The 22,629-nt window shown below is 39.0% G+C and overlaps 1 protein-coding gene across 1 annotated transcript in view; it reads right to left on the bottom strand.

The window, feature by feature from the left end:
- The window catches only part of NELL1 (neural EGFL like 1), a 939,503-nt gene that overhangs the window by 209,245 nt on the left and 707,629 nt on the right, over positions 1–22,629 (bottom strand). The window contains exon 15 of the mRNA XM_024118844.1: positions 3,936–4,031. Within this exon, the coding sequence (XP_023974612.1) occupies positions 3,936–4,031 (96 nt within the window). The remainder of the gene's footprint in view (positions 1–3,935; positions 4,032–22,629) is intronic.

Here is a 22,629-nt window from a genome sequence, read left to right as displayed (position 1 = left end):
CACGGGCCCAGCCGCTCCGCGGCACGTGGGATCCTCCCAGACCGGGGCGCGAACCCGGTTCCCCTGCATCGGCAGGCGGACGCGCAACCACTGCGCCACCAGGGAAGCCCTAAAAATGATTTTCTGTCTCCTAAAAAATGCTTATATTTATATTTAGAAATATAAATATTTATCTTTTAGTATTATTAGACAGATAGATATATAATTTTTAAAAAGCCTGCTTAAAATGCTGCTAAACATCCTACAGTGCACAGGACAGCCCTCTGCAACAAAGAATTATCTGTCCAAAATGTCAATAGTGTCAAGGTTAAGAAACCCTTCATTAGACAAGCTTGCTAACATATTTAATCTCTACTTGTTGCTTGCAAATTTGCTTAATGCTAAGTAGAAAACATTCACTTCTTAGAGGATGATACTATGCTATTTTATGGTAAGTAACATATCTCTGGATTTAGTGTAACTCTTTGATTTTATATTTGAAAAGTCTCTGGGACAACTCGTATTGTTTCATTTTGTTTTGTATTTGGCTCCTTTACATCAGTGTGGCTTGATATCCTTTTAGCGCTCTAGGATTACAAAGAGATTTCACTGGCGGACCTTTTCTATCCTAAGAGTAACACAACTACTCTTCTTACTGGCTCTTCACTCATCTCTCTCTTTACACATCTCCATGTTAGATGTGAAATCAAATCAAAGCTAAGGGCACAGAGAAGCAACAAAGGGTAAGAGAAGAGCCAACATAATACGTTGTCCAGAAACCAAGGGAGGTAAAATGTTTGCTTATCTTGAGTGGGGTTATGAAAAGTGTACATTTACTAAAATCTTATCAATATAAAATAAATGCAGAGTTGCTCATCTCTGTGTTACACATCAAACTTGAGTAGGAATTTTCAACCTCATTATATTTCAGATAGGCATTTTCTTTTTCAGTGATTTAGCTGAATATACTTGAATTCTGAAAGGCTATCACAAGCAATGAAATAAACCAGTAACGGGGGGCGGGGGCAAAAGAAACATTTTTAAAACTAAATGTAAGTGGATTCTATATAGCTCAAATGGGACCATTTAATTAGCCCTAAAATGAAAACAAACCAAATAAAACATTTAATGTAACTATGCCATGAGACATTCACAATGCATTTGTATTTCTCCTTTGCACCTTGTATCTCAAGGCATCTAGCATCACTATTCAATGTCAAGCGGAATTATTTAATGTTTATTGCTAACAGTGAGCACGACAAAATAATTCTGAAAAGATATGAAACAGGTTTTTCATGTTCGTCCTATAATTCACCTAGATCCCTTGCACACAAGTGATTGGAAAAACATGTATTTTATACTATCCATAAAAAAATCTCACAGAATTAGAATATTGGCCAATATTAAATGGAATGGTTTTGCTACAAACGGAGGACAACATCACATACAGAGAAACCTTATTTTATTCTATTTTTTTTTTACCTTATAGCAACTGTATAAGTTTTCAAGAGTAAGTAATTTTCAATCTCAACTTTAATATTTATCTAGGAACCAATGACCTGCCAATATCTGTCTTACTTTTGCCTCTGGTCTTGATTTTCTCCTTTATCTCACTTTTTCCTGTTCCACATTATGGACCAGAATGTAAGCACCGATTCAGCCACTTATTGAGCAGAGCAAAGGAGAGAGGTCAAATCAGCAAGCCATCAGAAACCATAACTGATTCTTCCTGGGCTGCCACTGACTCAGGTGCTGGTCTAAGATCAATGCTCTCCTCCAATTCTTTATGCAAAAAGAATAAGAACTTTACAGTAGATGCTCTGGTTAAATATCACTATGACAATATTAAAATGACTGGTTTATAACAAGCAACCCGAGGTGCTTGGTGAACGTGTAGGCTCATGGACCCTCCCCCAGATATTCTGATTCACCAGGAGCCCGGATTTTACAGGAAGTTCATCGTTATCCCTTTGAAACACATGCAAGGGTTTAAAATGTAGTTTGTGGAATACAAGTTGAGTTTTATTCTCAGTTCTAATACTGGCTCTGTAGCATTGCAGAAGTTACTTAATCTACCCAAGCTTTAGTCTGCCATCTATAAAATGAGTGTAATAATATCTATTTCTTTTGTTTGTTCTTAATATTAAAATAATCATTTAAAAGGTCTCGTGCATAATTAGTACATGATAAATGGTATATCATTAGTAATATTAGAATCCCTCATCATCAGCATTATCATCATCACCATTCTGTCTCCATTAATACCTGAATTCTAATTTTAGGGAAACATAGCAGTTTTGGAGGAAATAATGAGAAACCTTTAGATTTTTTTTGTTTTCATTTTAGAAAACCTAATTAAAATCAAATGTACTGCAATATGGTTATGTGTGCTAAGTTACTTTGCTTTTGACAAGAATCCTTCAGTTCCATGTGATAGTTCTCTCATGCTGCTCAGAGGCAGAACTTGGCTCTTTGTATGTCTCTTTTTTAAAGACAAACCAAGTAACTATTATTTAATAAATGTGATCTGATTTGTTGATAATATCACAAAATATGGAAACACTGATGCTCATTGTTGATTTCCTTGTTGAATAATTTATGTAGTTAAATTTTGACATGTTTTTAAAAGGATCAGGCTGCCTTATAAATACACAGGCAGTGAAATGTAATATGTCAAACAAGTTGGGGTATAATAAGCAGGCTCATTTAAAAAACTTATTATTTGGGCTTCCCTGGTGGCGCAGTGGTTGGGAGTCCACCTGCCGATGCAGGGGACACGGGTTCGTGCCCCGGTCAGGGAAGATCCCACATGCCGCGGAGCGGCTGGGCCCGTGAGCCATGGCCGCTGAGCCTGCGCGTCCGGAGCCTGTGCTCCGCAACGGCAGAGGCCACAACAGTGGGAGGCCCGCGTACCGCAAAAAAAAATAAATAAATAAAAATAAAAATAAAATATTTATTATTTAAATTCAGAAACGTTTAACATGAAGGCAAGGAAGCAAGAGCTTTGCTTAGATCTTTGGCATTAGATGAAAACATACTCCCCCTCATCTAATAATAGGGATAAGGACTATATAGCATCATATTTCCAGTTTGCTATGCTCTACTATGAGAAGTGTCAAGTGTGACATTCCAGACTCAGAAACACATAATACAGTGATTTTAACCTAATGAAACTCATGGGAAAATACAATGAAATACTCAATTTTACATGGCATAAACCTCTTGTTTGCACTGATACATACACTGCCACTTTGGCACTGAATGTCAATTTCATTTACACACAGGTAGGAGGACTTCTCCAATTAATAAAAGAGCTAGATTTCACCAAATAGTGCCCAGTGTAAACACTACATTTTCTGCAAATAGAAAGCTGTACATAATGGAATCTTACCAATACTAATTGGCTTATATTATCAGGTCCATGAATGATAATGTTCCTAATAAACCAATATTATAATAAAATCCCAAGCACACCAATAAACCTGATGCTGGGGTTATTTAATGTGCTTTTACACAAGGAGCACATGGTTCTAATTTCGATTCCGTGGATGCAGCAAATCGTTGTAACTCCAGTGGTTGCCTGTGACGCTACCCAATAGACGATTACGTGGGGCAGGTCAGTTTGTCAGGCTTTATCTCTAATTAGCACTAAAAACGCACACTGCAAACGGAGGCAGAGAATAGACTCAACCTTGCTAAATTAGACACGTTGGAGGGAGGGCAAATGAAGCTCTATTTTCAGAAGGAGGATGCCTATTACACAGTAATCAAAAGGTACCCAACTTTAGGAGAGCCACATCCACCATCAAGACATAAGGTATTAAGTCAACCTGCAGTACTATAGCTCCAGAGAAAGAGCCTCCATTCTCTCTGAAGCTTAGTCTCTCTCTCTCTCTCTCCAACCCCAACACACACACACACACACACACACACACACACACACCAGAGGAGGTTACCTTTCTCGCAGTGACTTCCTGTGAATCCAGAAGGACAGACACATTTGTTAGGAGCCACACATGTTCCACCATATCTGCAGCCCTCTTCGCAGAATGCTGTCACAAAAAGATAAGGGATTTCTCTTAGATAAAATGGCAGTAAGGAAACTCATGGTAAATAGCATGGGCATTGAAACAATTCTTTCTTTGTTGCACAGGGAATACATATCTATGTTGACATATTTAAAAGTCACGGTATACAAAAAGAAATAAATGAAATAATACCTATTTCACTGGTTTACATCAGATCAATTGAAATAATGGATATAAAGCATTTGGTGCTAAATGGTAGCTAGTATGAAGAGCTCTTACAGTTGCTCTTAGTATGATTATTGATATATTTGAAATCAAAGAATCAATTGAGGAACTAGAAAGGACAGGGTTAGGATAAAGGCAAAGGCATTTAAAATACTCACTGTTTTGTAGATACTCTTTCTTACTAAGCATTTTTATTACAATAAAAACATTTTTACATTTTTTTAAACATTTTTGGTAATCAAAACAATTTTTAAGGACATAATAAATTTAACTAAGTGCTTACTTTTGAATATTTAAGATGTTTCCAACATTTCTATAATAAAAACAATGCCTTGTACTTATAGAAAAAATGCTTAACACATCACAAATTATTCCTTTAGGGCAAGTGCCTCAATGTAAAAATCCTATTTCAAGGGGTATAGACTTGATAAACCTTTTTGATAAACATTGCAAAGTCATGCTAAGGCCATCTCAGCACTACCCTGCTAGCCTTAGATTAGTTCCCCTTATTACACACTAGCAGAGCATATTTCCATGCCCCTTCCCTTTGCATTTTTAAATATAAATGTTTATTTATGCATAATTGATTACCATCTCCTCTTCCATCCACTGGACTGCAAGACCTATCAAGGCAAGTACTATGATTGTTTTTGCTCCTCGTGGCACCATAGTCTCAGAATCTGAGGCCACAGTAGATGCTCAAAATATATTTGCTGAATGAATTAGTCTATATTCTGCAGGTTGTTCGGACAGGAAAACACTTGTTCTCACAACTGTGCAATACTTCCATCTGAATAAGTTATTATCAAACCCTGCTGGATAACCAATAATTTTGTGTTCTTAACCTGCAAAATTTCTCATTAATGAAGGTGACTGCAACTTGTTAACGCAGAATTTCTTTTATTCACATGAGAGCGCAGTGAACAAATGTTTTGATTTTTAATTGCAGTTGGAAAATGTCACCCTGGAAAAATGTCATGGTTATGTTTTGCCATCATCACATAAATAATACGGGTCTAACTTTAAAAAGCTCCATTATGTCTTTTGATAGTTGAATGCTAGTTCAAGTAAATAGAACTTCTCACAATATTGTCATTTTCCACATCATTTGATGTCCCTTGGATGATTTAACATTCTGTAGTTTAGCAATTAATCGTGAGCTCCTCTGTTTCTGCCAGAGGATATATACTGTGTATCTTGGTATTCGAATACCATTTCCTATTTCCAGCATCTCAGTACCCTGAGACTAAGAAAAAAAAGGTTTAGACAATATCTGCCTTGGTATGTTCATCAGAAACCAAATGCATATATATATACGTATACAAATGTATATGAAATCTCTTGCCCCCCAAATCACACATTGTGGGCTCTGGTGACAAACATTTGAAGTAAGATATTTAGAGTAGAGCTCTGCATCAAAGTTAACAACAGAACAAGAAAAATTTTTTGCAAGCTAAAAATGACAGATGGAAATCTGGTAAAGAAAAGTTTCAAGTGGCATCCAAAGAAGGCAGGGGCTTGGAAGCAGGAAGCTCAGTCTGGGTTTCTTTGTGGCACAAACAGCACTTGATCCAGATCTGTGTACACACGTGTGTGTGTACACACGTGTGTACACACACATGTGTGTGTGCGCGCGCGCACACACATCAGCAGACATGGTTAGGAGACTTGGTGTTGTTTTATAATACATGTGTGCTCTTGCTTTACTCACCTCTTAAACAGAAATGATAATAGATTTTGTGAAGAAAGCATATGTTTGTGATGTTCTAAAAATGTGCAGATAGAATAAATAGGGTGCCATAAGGATAAAATGAGTCAATATTTGTAAGGGACTTAAAATAGTGTTTGGCACATAGTGTTAAGTATTTCGTAAATAAGATTAATTGGTTATGACTGTGAAACTTGTGCAAATTGTCTAATACGCAGACAACATAAACCCATCCTATAAGGTGTTCAGCTTCACCAAGATGGGTTTAAGGCAACCCTTGTTCTTTGTGCTTGATTTAGTTTCTCAAAAGAGTACTAGTAGCCCTTATCATCAAATATCAGATAGGTGTTACTGTTTCCAAATAAAAATGGTGAAATGGGGACTCAGAAATCAAGTGCCTCCTGTAAGCTGCACAGATGATAAGCAACAGAGCCAAGATTCAAACAAAGACTTCTTTGGCTTCAAAGTCTTACCTCCTCTTTATAAGATACAGTGCAGATTCACCTGCAATCTGTTATTCACATAGGCAGGTTTATTCCCTTTTTGAATGGTCCCATAAGGGCTAAGGGAACTGACTATAAGTTGGAAGAAAAAAATATCTCCCAAATTGCACCCATTGCATTGAAGAAGGGGTGTAGGGAGTTATGCAAGTTCATGCACCTATTACCTAAACTCCATTTTTGTCCATTTTTAGTCACATTTCACCCAATTGCACATACTGCTTTTATTGGAACTTATCTGGAATAAAGAAGAAATTCACTGCCTACTTGAACCTTAGGTAATATGCCCAAAATTTCAAAAAACACAAAAGCAAATTAAAAAGGAGCATGTCATCCAAAACTTAAGCTACTCTGGAGAAATCAAGATCAGTGCGAGTTTTCTTTGAAACCTCATAAAACATCAAAACACACTATTGTATCCTAGTCTAAAAATTGTGCACAGATTATTTATATCTGGATAGGCCCTTCTGGATCAACTATGAACCTAGCATTTCTTCTGGTACTCAAAGGACCTATAATTTGCACAGCATTACTTAGTTGATGGCATAACCAAAACAAGAAGCCAGGTCACCTACTATACCTCTTTCTAGTTTATGAGAAGACAGGATGGTAGAAACCACATGGTCCAAATCCTTGCTCTGTATTTTATTAGCTGTGTGACCTAAGCAAATAATTTCACTCCTCTGGACCTCAGTTTTCTCAAGAGCAAAGCAATAATGATAATAATGAAAACACCATGCTGTGCAGGTTAAATTAAACTACCAACGTAAACCACCCAGCACAGGGCACTGCAAGTGGAATAAGCTTAAGAACTGGATGTGACTGTCTTAACTTACCACCAGGCCTTTGCTTTTCCAAATACCAGTGCTATAATGCACCAGTTCCTCATCTAGATTCTGGAGATGGAGCAGTGAAAAGATCCCTATGCTATGACACTTATTCTTTAGTAAGGGCTAATTGTCACTCTTTCCTTGACTTGCTGACCCCAGCAGTATCATGTGGCTTGCCATAGGACTTGGAATCATAGCTCTTTTGCAAACTCTGAAGAACTCAGGCATCATGGGTGTGTCACTCCTTTGTCGACCACTTTCTAGATTCCAAAGTATGGCTTGTAGACCGCAGCTATTCAATGAGATTACAAACTTGAATCTGTCATTATAATGTCATTTGTTATTAACTGCTACCCTGGGGGAGATATTGGATCAGATCAACTCTAAAATGGTATGATTCTATTTTTGAAAGGACTCTTGCTACTGTGCAATAAAATAAATTAAAAAATTCAAAACTGAGGGAGTTTATCCAAAGAAAGACTACTTTTTATATTTAAAAAATTCTTAGCATGTGAAACAAAACTTGGACTTTAAGGGGAACAGAATGAGAAAGTGGGTTTGCAGATGCCAGGTTTGTGGATGCCCAGTATTATCACCATGTGCTCAATTTGACAAAAATTGTTTTACACTAATAAAAAAAGTAATAGCCCTCCAAGTTCTAAACACTTGGTATGATCCTCTTAAAGTATAACTGGCATATATTTAGTTCCTAGGGACACCCTGTATTCTGAAAAAATAAGGAAACATATCAACACCATCAGGTAGAAGTAAACCCTTTTCCCTCCCTCCTGGTTTCCTTGAGAAAGCATTTTCCTTAAGCTCATTTCTGCCCTCTCTTTGCCAGCTTTGTTCATTCTGTCCCTGGGGAGGTAGAGAGATTTATTCTATTGGAAAATTTGGAAACAATATATATCAGGATGATATTCCTTGGGTGGGAGAAACAGGAGAATGGGCTGAGAAAAACTATCATTAGGAGTGAGTAATATTTACATTTCTAGTTTTATTTTGGATGGTGAGTTAGTAGGTGTGAATTTCATTATTAAAAATAACTATCAAGATATCAAAATAAATAAAAGCTGGCCACCATGGACCAATGGTTACAAGGTGTCATAAACCAAAGATTATAATTAATTTGATTATATGCACCTAAATTCCAAAGGGGGGAGAAAATATTTAACATCTGGTCATGCTCAGTAAAACTCCATGCCTACCTTGCTTCTCTCTTGGGAGTGAGATGCCTTCAAAGGGTATCAATTTTCCTTACTTCCCTGATGATGCCTTTCTCCCTGGGATTCAGTGGGTAAGTTGGTCTTATTCTGTGTTTATTCTTAGCAAACCAGCTTGACTTACAGACTTAAACTCATGTTCTCCAATCCAGCTCTGTCAATAATAAAGGTGAGATCACCCCCCCCGCCACCATGTCTGCTTTTTGGTTTATTCCTCACCTTGTTCAGAACATAATATTTATCAGAGATCCCCTCAAACATTTTGGTTGTTACAAGATGGCAGGTAGGGTCAGTGTGCTACTGGCATTTGGTGGGTAGAGGACAGGGATATATCCTACAATGCACAGACAATCTTGCATAGCAAAAAAATTATCTGGCCCAAAACATCAGTAGCGTTGCAGGTGAGAAACTCCACTCCGACTTTACACAATTAAGTCTATGGGGTACCTCCATGAGTAAAATTAGGTTATTTTAATCCCTTTTTTGCCTCCTCCCAAAGTCTCCCCTCAAGAGTGTAAAATATAAAGGTAAGAGTGAAAACCATCAGATAGCTATTCTGATATATAAAACCAAACATCCAGATGTCTGAAATTCTCACTTTTCATATCATTCTGGCCTCAAGCACACAATATACTGCATAACTTAATATTTAATTATTGGCCCCTAAATCACCTTCACTCCTATCACTTACTATTTGTGTTTGTATCTGCGGCTCTGCTAGCCGTTTCCACTCTTCTTTTCAACAGTATTAATAATAATGACAACCATAGTGACAGTAAATTCCATTTATTGAAGACCCATTAAGTACCTTATAGACCTACTATTCGATTTCATCTTTACAGCAATGCTGTGCATTTCTCACCCTATTCTCCTTTTCAGATGAGAAAGCTAGCTTAGAGAAGTAAGGCAAATTATCAAAGGTCGCACCGCTACTAAGTGGCATCCTGGGTTTCAAGATCAGAGTCCTAACAACATCACTAAGCAGTCTCCGTTTAGGGATTAGCCACCTACTATGTGTAGATAATGTGCTGAGTGCTGAGAAGTCGAAAAGGAGACATGAAAATTGTCTCCATGCCCAAGAAGCTCACAATCGAGTAGCAGAGAATGGCACATATAAAACCAAGCACATTCAAATGTGATCTATGCCCCTGTAGCAGTATGAATAAACTACTGAGAGAACGTGGAGAAGAACGTGATTAACTGTGCCTGGTGCACCTGGGCAAAGCTTTGCAACAGAGCTGGCATTTGAGCTGGGCCTGGAAGAAGGAGTGGGATTTTTGCCAGGTGGAGAAGCCCAGGCAAAGAGACAGTTCAGGTCATGGTTTTGTCCTGCAGAAAGGTAACAAATAAATGAAGAAAACGAACAGGTGTTGATAACTCACATCAAGGTTAGAGACAACATTAGAACAGAACACAGTAAGCCGTGTGGGGAAGCAGGAGCATTTTACAATCTGTGAGCCATCCTCTCCATCATGCCATCTCTCATCTACTTTCCAGATTTGTTACTTACCTTAAGGTACAATAGTGTCTTGCCTGGGTATCTGCGTATAGACTTTTCCATTTTTCTATCCATTATTCTAGTTGGTTTAAAACAGTGCTTTGCTGATCTTTTTTAGTACACCAAATAGTTAGAAATAAGTTTTACATCAGAAACCCCATACGTACACACATAGACAACCAGAAATATAAAATGTACTCTTAGTATGTGTAATGCATTCTGATATTTTCTATCATATTGCCTTGCATTATACTGTATTGTACTGCCTTCCATATATGGTATTGTATTATATTCTGTTGTACGTAATTTATAAATGCAGTTATGAATCAATGACTTGTTTTCCCAATCCACTAAAACTGCGGTTTAAACCATGTACTTGTTTCATACATTCTTGGTGATAGCCACATTTCTCTAGTCCATAGCATTTTGTGATAGGATGTGGGCATAGAGTCACTTTTAGATTAACCTTGAAATCTTCACATTGAGATATTGGTTTTAGCTCTAGAAAGACTGAAAAGATAAGAAAATGTCTACAAGTATTATTTTCTATGGATGTAGTTACAACTGAGATCATATGGCCTGCAAAGTTGAAATATTTGCTCACTAGGCCTTTAAAGAAAATCTGTTACAGAAGATGAACTAGACAGGAGTGGCATATCTTGAATGGAGAGATAATGCTTCCCTCTGCATTTGGGGGGTGCTATATATGTGTTTCTATAACTGGACTATGAGATTCTTAAGGGCCATGGTCATGTTTATTGCAACTCTGCCTTCCTCTATATCATCCTGAACTCTGGTGATACTGAACCCATATTTCTTGGTAGAGTAATTTAATTATACAGAGAAAATAAAAAGTTTGAGAAGACAGTCTTGTGTACAAACTAACTATATTGTGAAATTTGAGATAAACATTAGATCAAGTCAGATCATTCCAGCTTTATAAATTTATCAGTCATCTACTGTGTGCTTGACACCAGATACTCTAAAAAGATATGATCCCTGTTTTCCAGGATCTGGGATTCTAACACAAGGATTCTCCCTGAGGGCAATCTCCCCCCAGGGGATATTTGGAAATGTCTGGAGACATTTTTAGTTGTTACAGCTGGAGGAATGTTACTGGTGGGTAGAAATCAGGGATACTGCTAAACATCCTATATGCACAGGGCAGCCTCACAACAAAGAATTATCCAGCTCAAAATGTCAGTATGATGAAAGTTGAGAGAAGACAGTCTCTTAATTTAGTAATTAATAAATACTTATTGAGTACCCTCTGTACCAAGGATTATTCTGAGAAACAGGGCTCAGACAGACAGATAAAAACATGTCAACATATGGGTTTATATTCTAGGGGGAAGATACAGAATAACAAAATAAACATGTCAGTGACATCACAAATTAGATGATGACAAGTGTTATGGCCAAAAATAGAGCAGACCAGGGGGATATGAAGTACGCCAGTGGGGAAGGTTGTAATTGAACAGGGTAATCATGGAAGACACTAAGACAGTGGCATTTGAGAAAAGACCCAAAGAGGAGAAAGAGTGAGCGTGCAGTTATCAGGCAGAAGAGTGCTCCAAGCAGAGGATGCCACAAGTGCAAAGGGCCTAAGGAGCAGACTGTGAGGACCACATAATGCTTTACAGATCCTAGCAATACACAAAACCAAAAGGAGGTAGAAAGAAGGAAAGGGTTGTTTCTGCCTGGAAGGTCAAGAATGGCTCCAAAGAAGAGCTGCTGCCTCAGCTGAATCAGAAAAATAAATAATAAACCATCAGGCAGCTTGGGGCCAAGGGTGTTAAAGTCAGGAGGAAGGAACAGTGTCTGCAAAGGTATAGAGGCATGGAGCACAACTGGGTAGAACTAAAAGAGGTTTCAGCTGCCTGGAAGAGGGGCTGTGAGGGAGGAGTGGGGGGGGATTAGCTGGGATTTTATGAACGCAGGATTTGTGCTACTTCACAGACGGGCCACTTCTGCTCGGCCTGTCTCACCAGATACCCACTGGTCTTATGAAGGATTTAGGACTGCCAATATTACCTTATTTTTCCCCAATTCACTTTCATTCAGAACAAGAGTGGTCTCTTTCTTAGGGAGGCAGAATCAAAATGTTGAATATGAATTCATTTTTATGATTTTAAAATCTCTGAAATGTAGAACTGCAAGAATCATATAAAAGGGAGAGCAATTCAACAGGAAATTACTAAGAACTCGGGAATGAGGGATATTCAGCCCCAACCATGTGCCCCTGGGGGGTGGGATCAATCACTGACACATCACCCAAACAACCGGGGTGCCTTGGTAAGTCTTCAGGACCACCTATGGCTCAGTGAGCGGTTAAGAGCATGACTCTGGAAAGAGAGACCTAGGTTCCAGTCATGGTTCCAGCCCTTATTAGCTGGTTGATTTCTTTTCCTAGCTTTACTGAGATATAATTGACATATAACATTGTGTAAGTTTAAAGTGTACAACATGCTGGTTTGATATGTTTATATATTGCAAAATGATTACCATTGTGATTATTTTTGGAAAGTTCCTTCATCTCCTTGAGCATCAAACTTCTAATTTTTATTTTTTTATTGAAGTATAGTTGATTTACAATGTTGTGTTAGTTTCAGGTGTAAAATGATTCAGCTATATACATATACATGTATATACATATATATATATTCTTTTCCACATTCTCTCCCCTTATAGGTCATTACAAAATATTGAATGTAGTTCTCTGTGCTACACAGTAGGTCCTTGCTGCTTATCTATTTTATATATAGTAATGTGTATATGTTAATCCCAAACCCTTAATTTATCCCTCCCCCCCATTTCCCCTTTGGTAACATAAATTTGTTCTCTATGTCTGTAGTTCCACTTTTGCTTTGTATTTAAAGAAAAAAAAAAGATACAAATGAACTTATATTCATACTCCTTACCTGTATAACTAGGTCACTAAGAGAACCTACATCATACTGATATTACCGGGCTTAAGTAAGACAGTGCAGGTAAAGTACTTGACATAATGTCCACACATTGTAAGTCCTCAGTAAATGTTAGTTCTTTTTAAATCTGTCAATCTCGTTCTCTCCAGGTTAATTAATATAGTACAGCATTTTCTTCCAAATATCAAAACTCTCTGCAGCCTACCTTCCCTAACCGGCACACAAATCGATGGCAGAGTTTGAGAGCTCGTTGAGCACTGGAATCAATAACAAAGAAAATGATGAAGGGGATTAAGACAAAAACCCAAGAAGAGGAATAGAATGAGAGATGGTGTTCAAATTTCCAAAAGCAGAATTCAGGAAGTTAGTTTGGGACTCCCTACAATGTACAAACTAAAACAACAGTCAAATTACATCTTTGCAACCAAAACTCTGAAAGCAATTCAAAATTTGGTGTTCAGCATTTCCTGGAGCATTAGGAAATGGGAGCCTGCAAGTGCTAGCTGTGAAAAGCAGCTGAGGAGAAAGCCTGGGGTGCAAGGGTCAGAAGGTTCCCTGCTGCACTGCCATACTGGAGCCCAACACATCTATTACCCCTGGAGGTCACAGTCTAGAGATTTTAAGAAATAAATTCCAGCAAGCTCTCCCAGGAAAAATCACTATGTGATTTTTATATAACCACATGGAATTAGACGTTAAATCTTGAGTGAGATATGGATCCCAGCTGCAGTGACAGAAGCTGGGTAATTCGGGTGGATCCAGGTTCTCAAGAGAGCTCTTCCATTTCCCACCTCCATCTTGGAACTTGAACAGTTTCCCAGATTTGTAAAGAGTTCTATGCTTTGTTTTAGAAAGTGCTTCATAAGAATCTTGAATGGTAATTTGTAATGGTACCTTCATTCTGTAAATGGGAAAACTGAGAGGAGAGAAGTAGATGCCTTGCTCAAGAGAAAGTTAATTAGGAAGCAGAGACAAAGGATTCCAGGCTCTGGGATTCTAAAACAGCATCAGGTATCAGAGAAGTGATGCCAACTTTACCCAATGGGAGAAAATTAGTTTGGGATTTAGAATGTGGAGAGGGAAGGAGAGAAGGTAGAAATAAGGGAGGAGCGAAGGATGAAAGCATAAAAAGAATAGAGGAATGAAAAAGAATTACCTTAGCAATCAGACCCTGCAGCAAACACTGTTCTCCGCACCCACACTCTGTAATACATAACACAGACAGACACCTAGGTTTTCAGATGAGAGACTTTCAGAAATGGGCACCATGGGTGCTGATCTCACATCTGCCATTTTCTAGCTGTGTGACCTGGGGCTGATCTAGAAATATCAATGAACTTTATTTCCCTCATGACAAAACTGAAAGAAAAATAGCACCCTCATTACATGGTTATTATAAGGAATAAAGGTCAAATACTTAGTCCCAGGTACTCAAAAGATCTTAATTATTATTATTAGTTGCATACTTATATACACAGTGGGGAAACCCATTTGAGGACAAATACACTGATGTGGGGAACCAAGGGTGAATGAAACCCTAATTCACAGGGCTATCAGGCTACATTTGTATTTTGTTGAAAATGTACTACTTTTCAGTTCCATGCTTGAAGGTCCTGACCAATGAATCCAGAGTTAGAATTATTAATTATCATGTTGTAGAATGCAAAGGAATTCCAAAGAGTACTGCTTGCTGGTGGACTCAAAACATATATTTCACCTTTCCTTGGCTGCCTTCAAAGTCATAAACCCAGGGTCCTCTTAAGCGAGCTTGTCTGATTAATGGCTGCTTTCATGTTCATACACACCCACCGGGCCTCTAGCCTTCACCACCGCCTGGTTATCTGTATTGTCTAGATGTTTAGCTATATCTCATCTACAACATGAGCTGCCCTCATTCTTCAGCCAGTGTTCTTTTTGAAATATTTAAGCTCAAATCCCTCTAAATGTATTTCTAATTTATAGGCAGCGTGGTACAGGTAAAAAGAACACAGCCCCTGGAATCAGAGAAACCTGGATTAAATCACTAGCTGTGTGACCTTCGGCTAAATTACTCACCTTCTCTGAGCCTCTGTGGGCTCACTTGTGAAATGAAGACATAAATACCTCTTCATCAAATTTGTTTCAAAGTTAAATGACAATATAAACATGAAAGCAAGTGGCACAGAGCCTGATACATTGCCTTCCTCTCCAGATTTGTCCCTTGTCACTTTCACTGGCTGCCTTACCCCCCAGTCACAGTTCCCCACACAGGCTGAGCTTGCTTTTGTATCCATCTGGTTAGCCCACATAACGCTGCCTATGAAGAGGGTAAGCAAGATGCTGTGGCTACTATTTCCTGAGGGTGTTATAAAGGAGTTTTCATGGCGTCCAACTTTCTGCCCAGCTGGGGAGCTGCTCCCAGCTCAGACTCTCAGCTGGAAGGGAATCCGCTCATGCAGAGAATTTTAAAATATCTCCTCTATACCCACAGTGTGCAGAGACTGTTCATTCTGATCAGTGTACTATGATCCCAGCAAGGAAATGACAGGTACAGAGTACCAGGTTAGAGGGACAGAAAGACAAGATGGGGCATCTCACAGCCCAGCCAGCATTTGCAAAGTACACAGGAGAGAAGCAGAGCCTCCCTCAGAAGCCATTTGATAACATTTGGGCCTCAAGGACTATATTCTTTCCTTGGATAATTGTAAGAAGTAAAAAGGGAGTTCAGGTTAAAAAAAAAAAAAGTACTTGGCAACCCCAATTTCTTGTTTGCTCATTTGTTTTTTCAGTGAGAAGGAACATGGAATGAATATCAGACCCCACTGCAGGCCTCAGTCATCTCTTTTGTATAATATTACACTTGAAATTTATTTGTTTTTTTAAATAAAGCATGGGTTTCGAAATTCCTATCAAACATTTTCATTTCTTTTATAAAGTTCTCAGTTAAAAAAAAATCTAAGAATCGTTGATCCATGCATTCAAAAACCAGCAGTTGAAATCTTACTATGCACCAAGTACTCTGCTAGGCAGTTAACATATAACAATGATCAGAGCAGACAATGTCTCTGATTTTATGATGCTTACCTTTTAGTGGGGGAAAAACAAGTAAAAGTACAAAAATTCAGATAATAATAAGTGTTATGGGGAAAACTAAAGCAGAGTAAGGGAGATAAGTGTTAGGAGAGGGGTTAATACCTACGTAGGGTAGTCATAAAGGCCTAATAAATTGACATTTGAACAGACACATAAAGGATGAGAGAGAGCAGACCAGGCAGACAAGGGGGGTGATGAGTGTTCTGGGCAAAGAGAACAGCTCAGTGCCCAGGTCCTGGCACAGGTCCTTACCCAGCACCTTCAGGCACGGCAAGCAGGCCAGGTGAGGCAGCGGCTGAATCACAGGAGACGGCAGCAGAAAGCTCATGGAATCGCACTTCTCTTAGCGTCTTTAGGACACTTAAGGACTTTGGTTTTTTGCTCTGAATGAAATCGCCGTTGGAATGTTTTGTGCTACAGAGTGACATAATGTCACTTAGGTTTTAACAGGATCTTTCTGGCTGCTGTGTTGAGGAAAAATAGACCATGGGGTGGGACAGGCGATAATAAAAGCAAACAGACCACTTATAAAGCTATTACAATAATTCAGAAGAGAAACTAATGGTCCCCTAAACCAGTGTGATAGAAGTGGAGGCGTGAGAGGAGTCAACAGCTCCCCCAATAATCTATGGACCAGGTAGACGCCGCAGAGTAGAAGCAAGAACTTTGTCCAAAGGAAACAAACTGGGTAAGTAACATGTCTCTTGCCCTTCTTCTACACAGTTATGAATTAGGGAGACTTTTTCTCTGGCAATAAAATGGACTACGCTTACATGTATTTTTTCTGCCTGGAATTCTTTTCCCCATCGGTAAATTGGTTAACTCCTCCTTGGCCTCCAGTCTACAGCTGAAATGTCTCCTGAACTGGGAAGCATTTTATGTTGGATGACCCTCTTTCACCCCAGGCCTGCAGTCTAGGTTAAAGGCCTGTATTCATTTCCTAAAGCTGCCGTAAGAAGTTACCACTGACTGGTGAGTTAACACAGACAAAAAATATTACTCTCTCTCTGTCTGAAATCAAGGTTTCGATGGGGTTCGTGCCTTCTGTAGGCTGTGGGGGGAACGTGCCCCGTGCCTTTCTCCCAGCTTCTCTGGCTGCCAACAGTTCTTGGCATTCCCTGGCTTGTAGCTTCCTAAATCCAATCTCTACTTTCATCTTTCTATGGCCTTCCCCAGGGGGGCTCTGTCTCAAATCTCCCTCTCATTTCTCTTATAATGACACAAGTCATTAGATTTAGGGCCCCTGCTAAATCCAGGATGATATCACCTCAAGATCCTTAACTAGATCTTCAAAGACCCTATTTCCAAATAAGGTCACATTTACAGGTATTGGGGGTTAGGACATGGACATATATTTGGGGGGTCACTATTTAATGCACTATAAGGCCCCTCCTGTATTCCTCCAGAGGCATTTCATCACTTATCATACTCTCCTAACTGTCTTCTTACCAGTCTGTCTGGCCTAAGAGATTTGAGCTTTTCAAGTATGCATATCATATCTTTCATCCCTCTGTCTCCAGTTCCGCACCCAATTCTTGGCACATAATACATAATCAATCGCTCCTTATTGAATAAATAAATTACAAATCACAGACTAGACTTCTAAAACCAGCAAAAGATTTAGCTGAATGTCACTAGGCACTTTAAACTTCCTGTTATCATTGGAGAAGATACTCAGGTGGCTTCTATTGGCCTGTTACAAGTGTTGTGGCTTCTATTTTCTTCTTCAACAGAACAGAATATACAGTATAAATGAAATTTTATACCTATGCATTGGGCAATGGAGAAGAAAAATTCTGAATTGTAAGAACAATACTAGTGGCTTTCGAACTTTTAAATAAAATCTACCTCAAGAGTTAAATCATTTCCTCTTTTTACCATTTGCTATTTTTCAAAAGAGGAATCAGGAACTTCCAACATCCAGAATGATACCATATCAAAAATTATACCCAAGAAATTACTGGAATGGAGAACAATGTCAAAGCAGTAAGCACAAGAGAAAACATCTAGGTAACCAAATGAAGTGAATGAGATTATCATCCAAAAAGGTGTCTTGATTGTATCTCAAATTAGGAAAAAAAAGGAATTGATGATCATTAGATATAAAATCAGAGAACCTGTGAAGCAGTAGACAGGAAAGACATGGAAGGAAGAGAAGTAGAGATTGGCTACCGCAACAGAAGCCATGTCAAAGATTAAAAGCAAGGAGTTGAGGACTTAGGACATTTCTTAGCATGAAGATGAAAAGAGCATATGGAGAGAGGGGATAGAGGGGGTTCCAGTCTCTCAGACTAGGAGTCTCCTGAGATGACAGTAGCAACCTCCTGGGCATGACGGCAGAGATGCCTTACTGTCTATCAGACTTATAAATTCTACATCCTATGTCAAGGCAACTGATGAAAGAACTAAGTCTTACTTATTTCAAGAGCTGCAGAGTAAACAGTAATGCTTGTAGTCTAGCAGGTTGTGAGACATTAAATAAAAGGCCAAATCACTTCATGTTCATTTTTTCGGTTTCATGGGACATTACTATAATCAGTAATACTGAGACACAGCCATAATGAGGACACATTGACCAACTGAGAGCCTTAGTCTGATGCTTGATTATTTCTAAATGTTGTAGACAAAGAAACTAAAACGTATAGAGGTTAAGTAACTTACCCCCAAATCATCCACATAGTAAATGGCTTATGAGTAGGGTTTAGAAAGATAAACAGGAGTTTTCTAGGTAAGTAAGATGGCACCAGATATTTTAACAGGGTGAACTGAGGGACAGGCCTTTTCGTGAGTGTAGTGAAAGTTTGCTGTTTTTGCCTGTTCAGCATTCACTCCCCATTAACAGGAACACAATGTGTTGTTTTATTTCAGGAATCTCTCTTATCCCTACTCTCAGTTCATGTGGATTGGGCTGAACTCATTGCATGTCCCAATTCTAAGTATGGAAATATATAATTAAGCCAATTCAAAAAGACCATTTTCTTGATGCTATCATAGTGTTGGAGGTGGTGGGAAGTACTCTCATTCCAATGGAATTGCTTAGCTAATATAAATCTGAAACTGCTAGTGGTCATCTTTCCTTCCACTTGAGAGAATCGGCCTAAGAAAGAAATCTAACACAGAAAAATTCAGACTGAAGGAAAGGGGAAAGAGAGACAGACGTCTTCCTTATACTAATTTGGAAATACTGAGTCCAGCAGTGCCTGATCTATCCCTGGATTGTTAGTTTCAGGAGCCGATAAATTCCCTGGTATGTTTAACCCAGTTTGAGTTGGGGTTGCATCGCTTCCAGCTGAAATATTTTTTACTAAAACAGCAAAAAAATAGAGGCTTCTTTATGCTGGGAACTTCAATTAATTCAGCATGGGTGGAACTGAAAATGCTAAGAAAAAAGGGGCAGGACATGAGGCTGGAGACAGAAGCAGACTGTGAGTCCAAGTGGGTAAGAGCTGATATGATGTGAAGGTGCCTGTGACTGCTAGGACCAGTGGTAGAGACCTCACCGTAAGGTTTTAAGTGCTTTATGAACAATTCAGAGCATACCAACGGCCACACTAGAGAAACTGCTCTGAAACAGGAATAACTTATTGGGAGAAGACATCTTTTTTTAGGAGGAAAATTCAGAGCAGTCAGCAAAGCCACACTGCCCCAGATGCCATGCAGCACTTACACGGCATGCTCTAATATACAAGGCACAGTGCAGGGGTGTGAAATATGATGGCTTGGAATGAAACTGGAACCTGTGATCAGAAGATAGGTGCATGTCCCCAGCATCTCTTCCCAACCAGACAGCAACTGGCTGGCCTTAGAAAAGTCACTTAACATGTTGGAAATGGAGGGAATGACCCCCACTCTGTCAACTTCACAGGATTTCCGAGAGGTCCAAATAAGATACAGATATGCCAATGTTTTGGAAACTGTAAAGCTCTATGCAAATGTCCACTACTGTTAATGTTGTCAGGTGATCAGGGATTGGGTGTGAGCTTTGACACTCATTTTCTGTGTCATCACGAGCAGGTCATTAAACCCTTGGGATCTCATTTCACTTCTTTCCAAGAAGAGATCAAACTCCGTGGTGTTGGATGTTCCTTCCAACTACAACAGTATTTTGATAATTCTCCAACTATGAATTTTCCCTTTGTGGAAAAGAGGCAAATAGCTCAGTCTAACAAAGTCGTTGGGATTTTTCCAGAAGGCAAAAGCCATACTACTTCTGAAGCCAGAGCCCAATCACATGTCAGTTCCACAGCCAGGAGCACCTACAGCTATGACACTGCTAACAGAAGCAGAATTCCCAGTTTAACTCTGAACAACACATGGGTTAAATCTGCATCGACTATTTGGTTTAATAAAGCAGTTAGTTTGCTATGCATTCTTTGAGAAAGACTTACATAAACTTTGTTAAAATTAAACTCCTGGCACTTAACAGATTAAATTATAAGGAAAATTCACTTAGGGTTGACACAACATTCCCTGGAGAAGCGGAATAATTGAGGTGTTCATAATACAACAACTATCATTGCATAGCATTTGCACAGCCAAAAATTGCTTTGAAATTCACTGAGACACTGTGATGAGGCAGGCAGGTAGGCAGGCAGGCAGGCATTTTCCCCACTGTAAAGGCAGGAAAAATAACGCTCTGGATGTAACCTGACTCAGACCCAAAATACACAGTAGGAGGAAGAGATGGATTTGAATTCTGGGTTTTTTGACTTCCAAGTTTCTTTCTATTAGGCCATATTCCCTCTTGGTACCAACTCTCCCAGGGTTACCATTAGGTGCCACTGCTCCTCCTTTTGTGCTATGTGCACAGAGGAGACTGATGAATTTTTGAACTGGGGAAAAGAAAAGAAAACTGTTATGAGGGGTCCAAACCAGCTGAATGTCATAAGCAGAGTTCAGATGAATTTGTTGTCTGGGTTTACACAACCAAATACACATCATGCAATCCTCTAGCTCCTATACCAAATTTCAGGCCCAGTGCCCACATGTGTGATTGATGGAACTCAGTTAATACTGCTCTCTGCTGCCTGATTTCTTAGTGACACCAAGTTATCTCAGCAAGTTACAGCTGCCCTGAAATCTCTTCACTGGCTTCTGCTACAATTGGGTATTGATTGAAAAATTCTATTACTGTACTTAGTTACACAGCTTTCAATAAACAGGTTGCAGATGGCACTGTGGCTGGTTTCAAGGAGAGATGAAAGACCCAAGGGTAATGGAATACCTGAGAAAATTAGCAAGAAGCCTTAGATGCTCAGGCAGGATACACAGATCTCCTTTTTAGAGTGTGACCTGTTAATTTAGGAAGTACTGACTCACTTTTGGTCCTCAAATGAGGCATGCAAGCTGGATACAGAAATGAAACTGTTTAACAGCAACCTGACTGTACTTCAAATAAAAACAAGAATAAGCACTTGGCATGTGATGGTTTGGAGGTGCTAACACACTCCTAGTTCAATTAACATGTATTTAGCAACCCTTCGATCCGATCCCAGGCACCAAAATAGGTGCTAGAGATACTAAGAAAGATAAGACATGATTGTGATTTCCATTATCAAGAACTTACCAACTATAACCCACAGGCCAAATCTGGCCTGCCATCTATTTTTTGTAAATAAAGTTGTATGGGAACACAGTCAAGTTCCTTAATTTAGCTATTATCTTTGACTGCTTCTGTGCTACAATGGCAGAGTTGACTAGTTGTCACAGAGACCACATGCCCCAGAAAGCTAAAATATCTATTACTTGTCTCTTTACCAAAAGAGTTTGCTGACCTCTGTGTTAGACTATTATGGGAGCAACAGGTGCTAATGGATGATTTGAATGTAATATCTTAAGTCCTCATAATCAGAACACATGATAATAAGAAACCATTAAGGAAGGGTACCTAATCTTTCCTTAAGTTGCCAAGAAGAACAGCTGCATTAGCAGTCTCTGAAAGAATGAGCCGAGTTGGTGAGGTAAAGAAAGGTAAGAAAAGAGAGGGAGGACACACAGCAGAAGGGCCTGCTAAGCAAAAGTGCAAAGTTGTAGAACAAGAAGATCATTCGTGTGCATGAGAATGCAACCTCCATAGGAGCAGCTGAACTATGCAAGTTTCAAGAGGAAGGTAGGAGCCTGGTTACAAAGAGCCTTGTATGTCATGCTGTGGGGTCTGGGCTTTGTCTGTAGGCTATTCCAGGCTACTGAAAAGATTAAACAAGGGAATAAATGGTCAAATTTGTATTTCGATGGAAACACAAAAGACCCCAAATAGCCAAAGCAATCTTGAGAAAGAAAAATGGAGCTGGAGGAAGCAGGCTCCCAGACTTCAGACTATACTACAAAGCTACAGTCATCAAGACAGTATGCTACTGGCACAAAAACAGAAATATAGATCAATGGAACAGGATAGAAAGCCCAGAGATAAACCCACACATATATGGTCACCTTATTTTTGATAAAGGAGGCAAGAATATACACTGGAGAAAAGACAGCCTCTTCAATAAGTGGTGCTGGGAAAACTGGACAGCTACATGTAAAAGAATGACATTAGAACACTACCTGATATCATACACAAAAATAAACTCAAATGGATTAAAGACCTAAACGTAAGGCCAGACATTATAAAACTCTTAGAGGAAAACATAGGCAGAA

The sequence above is a fragment of the Physeter macrocephalus genome, chromosome 16 (assembly GCF_002837175.3).
Source record: "Physeter macrocephalus isolate SW-GA chromosome 16, ASM283717v5, whole genome shotgun sequence".
NCBI lineage: Eukaryota > Metazoa > Chordata > Mammalia > Artiodactyla > Physeteridae > Physeter > Physeter macrocephalus.
This window is presented reverse-complemented; position numbering and strand designations above follow the sequence as displayed.